This window comes from Wolffia australiana, chromosome 8 (genome assembly GCF_029677425.1).
Source record: "Wolffia australiana isolate 7733 chromosome 8, ASM2967742v1".
Lineage (NCBI taxonomy): Eukaryota > Viridiplantae > Streptophyta > Magnoliopsida > Alismatales > Araceae > Wolffia > Wolffia australiana.
In genome coordinates, this window is record NC_135842.1 from 12,383,271 (window position 1) to 12,391,420 (window position 8,150).

The window sequence follows — 8,150 nt, forward strand, 5'->3', positions numbered from 1 at the left end:
ATCAATTTGCGAAGGGATCAAGTGCATCTCATCTGCATAGTCAAGATAAGTTCTTCTTTAATCTCTTTTTTGTGAAGACATGAAAAAATGTGATGACATAAATATCATTTAAATTTCTTGGTGGGGCAAGAGGACTATAGGTTCAGATTTCTTTGCTTTCACTTTTTTATCCGTATGTGTTCTTGACTTGAACAGTTTTTTCTGGATAGTATGATCATTTGTCGTCCTTCTGCTTAAATTTTTTGTTGTGTGAGCAAAACTAACAAGAAACACTACTTGGAACCCAAAAAAAATGTCCTTTTCAGATTAGAATACATCCATTCAGTCACCTTGAATGTCAAACTCTGACTACTGGTGAAGTTATGCTATATGATCAGAAATGGATTCATACAGTCTAATTTTCTAGCAAGGAAACTATTTACTCCCACAATCTGTTTCATTGGACCATTTATGTTGAGAGACAACTATCTGCACAAAATTTATTGATCACCTAACAAAGGATGATCCTAATGTTGAATATCCTACATATTTTAAGTGGATCACGAATGAACCAAAGTTGAGTGCTCACAGTAAAGTGCCTACAAACTTATTTCAGTTTATTTTAATTAAATGAACCATAAATATGGTTTGGCGAATTATTTCTTCCAAGACTACACGTATTTTCTTATTTTTCATTTGATTCAAACGTTTACGTTTTTTATGCAAATGGATCGAATGTATTTCCCTTTTGATTTTTCTCCATACATCATATGGCATCTTAATGTTGACTTAAAGTGCTTATAATTAGCAGACTCAAAATTTTCCCAAACTAATATAAAACTCTCATATTTTTTTTGGGATGAAGTCCCAATATTGGCCCTCACATAATAACACATGGCTTGGTATCACATGCTAGAGAGAGAAGGAAACACATACACCGAAAGAGAGAGAGAGAGAAGGGGGGGTGATGCATCTTTGAGTTTGGTCTGTGGACAAAAAGCAATAGACAGGACAAATAACCATCTTCTAATATCAGATGTTCGGATATGTTGAGAGAGGGACAGGGAGAGTGAGCGAGTGACTTAGTGAGAGAAAGAGAGAGTGAGAGTTTTGGTATTCGGAAGTAGGGATCGGCCATCCCAATACCGGTATCAGATTACGGTATTGGGACCGATGCTGTACTGGATACCGAAAATCAAATTGTTGATATCCATTTTTTCTGATATCAGATATCGATATCGGATATCGATTGCTATAATACTGATATCCGATATCGGTATCCGTCTCGATGTCGTCATCGCCTCCGTCTCTCGAGGAGGATGACGATATCAGATATCGGACATGGATATCATATTTCAATATCCAACTTAGAAAGGCTATTTAAAAATATAATTTAACCATCATTGTACAGCGGTTAGAAAGGATCAACATGGGTAAGAGGGTAATTGGAAAGTTTTTTTATTTATTTAGTGGCTCATTTAATATATACAGCTGAATCTTTTTTTTCTTCCATATGGGATAACAGGATTTGGAGTTTAACATCAAACTCCGAATCCTTTAATCCTATATGGAAGAAAATAGAAATTTTCTGCTGTATTTGTTGGATGAGGAATTAATATATTGAATATATTACATATATACAGGCTTAAAATATAGTGACTATTTATTAAAATATTATGATATGATTTAATGTATGTTCTACCTCATTTAATATATACAGCGCAAGATTTCTATTTTCTTCCATATGGGATAACAGGATTGTGAGTTTACATTAAAATTTGAATCCTGTAATCCCATATGGAAGAAAATATAAATCTTGCACTGTATATATTAACCGAGGTCGAAAATATATCAAAAGCATATGGTTGATGTACATAAATCATTGAAAGTGATGTTAAGATTTATTTTTTTCTGTCAATGCCGGATATCGATATTCCGATACCGGTTCCGATATCCGGATATCGAAATCTGATATCCAGTATCCAATACCCGTTTCGTCCTTACCCCTCCGATATCCGTCTACACCTAAAGGACGGATATCGACCGATATCCGATATCCATATCAGACACCATCCCCGTTTTTTCCGGACATTGGATGTCGGTTGTCCGGATATCGGTTGGACAATCCCTATTCGGAAGAGAAAAGGAACTAGAGATAGAGAGACACCCAATATGTATCTTCTAATACCTCTTGTCCAGATAAGATCTAGATGAGAAGAGAGAGATCTTATCTGCACAAGAGATTTTGTAGTATAGATATTTGTCGTCTCTCTTTCTATCCCTATCTATCTATCTCTTGCTCTCTCCCTATCTATCTATCTCTTGCTCTCATTTTCTCTCTCTCCCTCCCTCTCCTTCCACTCTCTCTCTCTCTCTCCCTATCTATCTATCTCTTTCTCTCACTTTCTCTCACTTTCTCTCTCCATCCCTCTTCTTCCTCTCACTTTCCCCCTATCTATCTCTTTCTCTCACTTTCTCTCTCCATCCCTCTCCTTCCTCTATCTCTCTCCCTATCTATCTCTTTCTCTCACTTTCGCGCTCTCCATCCCTCTCTCTCTCACTTTCCCCCTCTCCATCTCCCTCTCTCTCCCCCTCTCTTCAGAGTTCAGAACACCACAACTGAACGTTGCATTGCGTCCTAATTCTCTCTCTCTCTCTCTCCCGATATATATATGTATATATATCTATATATCTCTATCTATCTATCTTTCCCTCTCCCTCTAGACTGCGATACCAAGCCATATTTTATTCTCAAGGGCCAGTGTTGGGATTTCATCTCAAAAAACCAGAATACCACAACAGAGAAAGAAGAGTGATAGATAACCCACATATAGATAGATAGATATAGATAGATATAGATAGATAAAGATAGAGAGAGAGAGAGTTAGAGAGAGACAAGTTCCAAGGCCGATGTGTACAGAGAGATAAAATCCAAGCAGGAGAGAGAAAGAGAGAGGGATAGAGAGAGAAAGAGAGAGTTTTGTCTTCATTCTTTGCCGTCGGCGGCGCGGAGGGAGCCGAGCTGGACCGGCGCCTGCGTGCCGACCACCTTGGACGACCCGTACACCGTCAAGTCCACCCCCTCCGCCTTCTCCTTCTCGATCTGCTCCTTTATCCAAAAGTACGTGATCCTCAACCCATCCTGCGCACATCAACGGCTCAGATCATCCCGCACTTGAAGCCCCTAGAGCGAGAAACCTATCTGAAGCCCTTATGGGCTAGAGAGAGACATGGATGAATGAATTCGCGGAAAAATAGGTAAATACTACACACAAAGATGGATGATGGGCGCATGGAACTATGCATGGCAAGGCGGCGCCGAAAAGAGGTGAAGCTAGAGAGGGATATGATAACGTGGATGGATGGAGAGGTACGCGGAAAATAGGGTGGAAAATAGGTGAGTAGAGAGAGAAATAGATGGACGGATGGACGTATTATCGGAGAGATGCATGGATTAAAAGGTATAAAACTAGATAAAGAGATAAATAACTGCGATCGGTAAACAGGCACATTGAAAAATTGGATGGAAAATAGATGCATAGGTACAGATGCGTGGAAAATAGGTGAATAGAGAGAGAAATAGATGGATGGATGGACGTATTGTTGGAGAGATACATGGATAAAAAGGTATAGAACTAGATAGAGAGATGAATGACTGCGACCGGTAAGGAGGTACATTGAAAAATAGGATGGAAAATAGATGCATAGGTACAAATGCGTGGAAAATAGGTGAGGAGAGAGAGAAATGGATGGAAGGATGGACGGGTGCATGATTGGAGAGATACATGGATAAAAAGCTCAAAAGATGGAGAGAGAAAGATGGATAATGGAGTTGGGTAAAAAGGTAGGTGGAAAATAGGGAGGAGAATAGATGCATGGGTTCAGATGAGGAAAACAGGTGAGTAGAGAGAGAAATGGATGGAATGATGGACGGGTGCATGATTGGAGAGATACATGGATAAAAAGCTCAAAAGCTAGAGAGAGAGATATAGGTACCCTGAGTTTCATAGTGGGCGCCCAGCCGAGCTTCTCCTTGATGAGAGTGTTATCGGAATTGCGACCGCGGACCCCCTCCGGCCCGGGGATGTGTTGGATGGGCAGATTTTTGCCATCGAAGCCGAGGACGATCTCCGCCATCTCGTTCATGCTCACCATCTCATCACTCCCAATGTTGACCGGCTCGCGGAAGTCAGACTTGGTCAATCTATTCAAATATTAAAACATTACTAAAAATAGAAGGAAATAGTCAATTCCTAGTCAGCGAGATCATGTTTATTAAAAATGAATGAGGTGAGAACCCAGATACCAATAAATTGCTAGAAATAGAAATAAATACTAGGACATGGTCAGCGGCATCAAGTTTGATGGAAAGGGATGAAATGGGTACGCAGAAACTTAGGTAATATGAGCAATAGGTGACATTGAACATGGTCAGCGGGATCAATATTGATGGAAATGGATGAAATGGGTACCCAGAAATTATGGATATATGAGCAATATGAGAGATCAGACATGCCCAGATATAAACACACTACTAAAAATAGAAAGAAATAGTGGGGCACGGTCTGTGAAACGATGCATGTGATGGAAATTGATGAAATGGGTGCCAGAAACTTTGGCTCTATGAGAGAAATGAGAGATCAGAAATGCCACCTCAGCACGCCTTCGACGCACTCGTCAATGAAGGTGAAGGACCGGGTCTGGAGACCATCTCCCCACATCTCAAACTTATCGGTGGATGTGATGGCCTTTCGGCAGAAAGCCGCTGGTGCCTTCTCTCTGCCGCCTATTTTTTAGAAAAAATAAAACTTTACATAAACTTAAAATCTTTAAGAAAATGAAATGTTAATCAATGATATTTTAAATTGATTTTAAAATAATCAAAAAGGTTCGGATAAAATCCGGGTGTTTCTTCTTGCCTTTCCATGTGCCAAAAGGGCCGTAAATGTTGTGAAATCGGCCGATCCGGCACTCAATACCAAAGTCCTTGGTGTAGTGCTTGCAGAGCTCCTCGCTTGCGAGCTTCTCCAGCCCGTATGCATCTTGTGGCTGCAGAATTTAATCCATTATTTCATGTTCAAAGAATAAAAACAAATATCCAAAAAAAATAGGATTTGAATAGGTGTTGACCTCAGCCGGCCAGGCATCAGACTCCTTAAGACTGACGTTTGTGTCTAACTGCTTGAACTCAGGGTAAATGCAGGCGCTGGACGCGTAGAATAACCTGAAAATAAACTTATTTATAAAAAAAGAAATTTTGAGGAGGGTATAAGACAATTATTAAAAAAGGTTACCTCTTGACGCCATTAACTCGTGCAGCCTCAAGAACATTGAAGCTGATCATGGTGTTGTTGTACATGATGACCGAGTGATTAGACTGGATGAAACCCATGCCACCCATGTCAGCCGCGAGATTGAACACGTGGTCAACGCCTTTGGTGACTTTGAGGCAGTTTTCCATGACTCGAAGGTCAACGAGGTGAAACTCGTGGCAGAACATATCCTCGGTCATGTGCTCATTCTTCTTCCAGTCTGAGGCAATTATGTAGTGGCCTTCGTTTTTTAGGCGGCGAGCAATGTGGGAGGCGATGAAGCCGCCGGCCCCTGTGATTGAGATCTTGAGCTTCTCTGTGGGCCAGTAGGGCTCTCTCTCCAGGTTCTCGTAAGTGAATTCCCCATACTGTCCGCTTGTCATTCTGCAGGAGCGACATAGATCATAAGTATAAATATATTTCATTATCTGCTGGTATGCTTAATGTTTATTGAAAGCGAAAGTATAAATTTGAGAGAGTTATTCTCTAGGAAAGTATAAATTTGAAAGAGTTATTCTCTAGGGAAGGATTGATGAGGGATTGATCAGAGGATGTAAGAACTGATCACAAATGGAGGGAATCGTCGAGGAATCAAGAAGGAAAGTTTGATCAGAGACAAGGTACAGATCGTGAGACGGGATGGCTGAGAATCCGGTAAGCCGTTCATAAGAAGGTGACAGGGGATCGCTTAAAAACTTTAATTTGTTTCTTCGCAGCTGTCCCACTATGGATAACATAGATTCCAAGAAAGCCTTTTAAAAATAAAAATACTAATTACCTGTATAGGGGTCGGGGATCCCATCAGAATGCATGGACTAACTCAGCATGGGCAAAGGATATCAGGAAAAAAACAAATGACTCGGCTACAACCAAATATAACCTTGAATTTTAATCGCATCAGGTTGATCACGTTATGCGGTGATCTTCCTTATTTAGAAAAAAAACGAATTTTAATTTAGATAAATTCAGCAAAATTTTACGACAGCCTTGCCAAAAAAAATTTAAGAGAAAGAAAAATATAGATATAAAGTACATAATGTCTATGACTGGATTAAAAATGGGAAGAAATGACAAGTCACAATAGTGTGACTTATTATTTTCCCGAAGTCATGACATTTAAAGTCCCAAACGCGCATGCCCTTTATCTATTCTAAACAAAAATCTGTGGGGTTTCAGAAGTTCATTAGATACACCAAAGATAATGATCTAAAAGTCAGTCGCCACATTTTCCTCTGTAACGAATCCCGACATAAAATCACAACTCGCGAACTGTTAGGGAAATGCATCCCAAGAAATCTACAGAATAAAATTTCACATGACAATAGCAGGGTGCCCAAGAAAGGGAGAGGCAATAAACCCATTGAATTTTAAACCATGAATTTCAATAATGTAATTCGGCAAAAGTTCAGAACTTTGTAAATTTCTGAAATAAGCAAATGAAAGAGGAGAGCCGATAAGGAAACAACAAGAAAACAAGACAAATTCTAATAACATAGCACCGGAAGCAAGCACATCCGAAAAAATACGAAATTTTGAAAAAAATCCACTAAAAATTTTTAAACTCAATCGTTAAAGATGACACCGAAATAAAAATACACGGAAATAGACCTTCCGGAAAGGAAACAACAAAAAAACAATACCAAATCGAAATTACACAGCATCTAGCTCATCCACAAATCTCCAAAAAGGTTGAAAACGTTGAACCGAAAGTTTAGATAAAGGTTTTAAGAGGAAACCGAGAGAAAAATACCGAAGCAAAACAAGGCAAGTACAAATAGCAGAGCGTCCGAAGCAACATTATCCGCGAAAATCCGAAGAAGTAGAAAATATCAACGGAATTTTGAAAAGTCAAACGATAATGATGACACCGACAAAAAAAATCCTCCGAACCAGATATTACCATAGAAAAACAACAAGAAAACAAAACCTACTCGATTACATCGACTTAATCCGCAAAAAATCCGAAAAGGTAGAAAAAGATCAATCAAAAGTGACAAAATCAAAAGTTAACATTACATCGACATAAAAATCCACCAAACTTAACAATCCATAAAAGTTCTATTTACTAGAAAACGAGTAAACTTTCCTAGAAGGAGAGATCACACCACCAATCAGAAAAATGATAAAAAGAACAATCTGCATCGCCAAGAGCGTCTACTATACCTTGATCTGGAAGCCGAAATAGAAGAAAATCAGAGCGGCGGAATCCACGTCAGAGCTTCTTCAGACCTTCCGTTGGTAGATCAGGGAGTTATGGTTAACGATAAAATTCTATCCTCGCGGGCAAGTATTTATAGTCTGCCGAAGACCGCGCTTTCCAACGGCAGACGCGGATTCATCACAGAGGAGGCCATCGCACGTGCTAAGGGTCCATTGATTGGACGGCTGTAATTGTTTCTCGATGGGGCTGGGTCTTCGCATCCAACGACATATGCTTAGCCACGTGGCCCAGAAGTCTTCACTGTTTATCCGCGCCGGAATAGGCGGCGGTAAGTTCACCGGGCGGTGACGCCACTGCAATGATTCCCCACCGTTGCCGATCTATCGGCAGAAAAAGCGGATCCGCCAGTAAAGACCCGTCACGGATCCGAAATATAAATATGTTGCCATGATGTCATTGAATGTACCCACAAATAGGGAACGGCGCGTCCCAGCCGTGACGACCCGGACATGTCGGGACGGATGACGATCTGTGATGGATAGTGATGTGACGAAAGTTTCCTCACGTCACCGTCCCATCACACGTCCGAGGATTTCTGGAAAATCCGTCACGTTCGCATCACCGTCATGGTTTGTGGCGTCCCCGTCACATCCCCGTGACCGAACAGCGTCACCGTCACGTGTGACGGGAAAAACAAC

General features: G+C 40.4%; 1 protein-coding gene across 2 annotated transcripts; it reads right to left on the minus strand.

The window, feature by feature from the left end:
• Window positions 1-2,710: 2,710 nt before the first annotated feature.
• Window positions 2,711-7,613, minus strand: GME (GDP-D-mannose 3',5'-epimerase). Of its 2 annotated transcripts, none has more exons than XM_078580383.1 (7): window positions 7,455-7,613; window positions 5,274-5,675; window positions 5,110-5,203; window positions 4,899-5,028; window positions 4,633-4,765; window positions 3,976-4,183; window positions 2,711-3,121 (listed from the first exon to the last, which is right to left on the minus strand). In XM_078580383.1, exons 2-7 carry the CDS (start codon window positions 5,672-5,674, stop codon window positions 2,966-2,968), a joined length of 1,122 nt encoding a protein of 373 aa, XP_078436509.1. In that variant the 5' UTR covers window position 5,675; window positions 7,455-7,613; the 3' UTR covers window positions 2,711-2,965. The 2 variants fall into 2 exon arrangements, with proteins under 2 accessions (XP_078436509.1, XP_078436510.1); XM_078580384.1 differs by lacking the exon at window positions 7,455-7,613 and adding an exon at window positions 6,070-6,236.
• Between the last annotated feature and the right edge of the window lie 537 nt (window positions 7,614-8,150).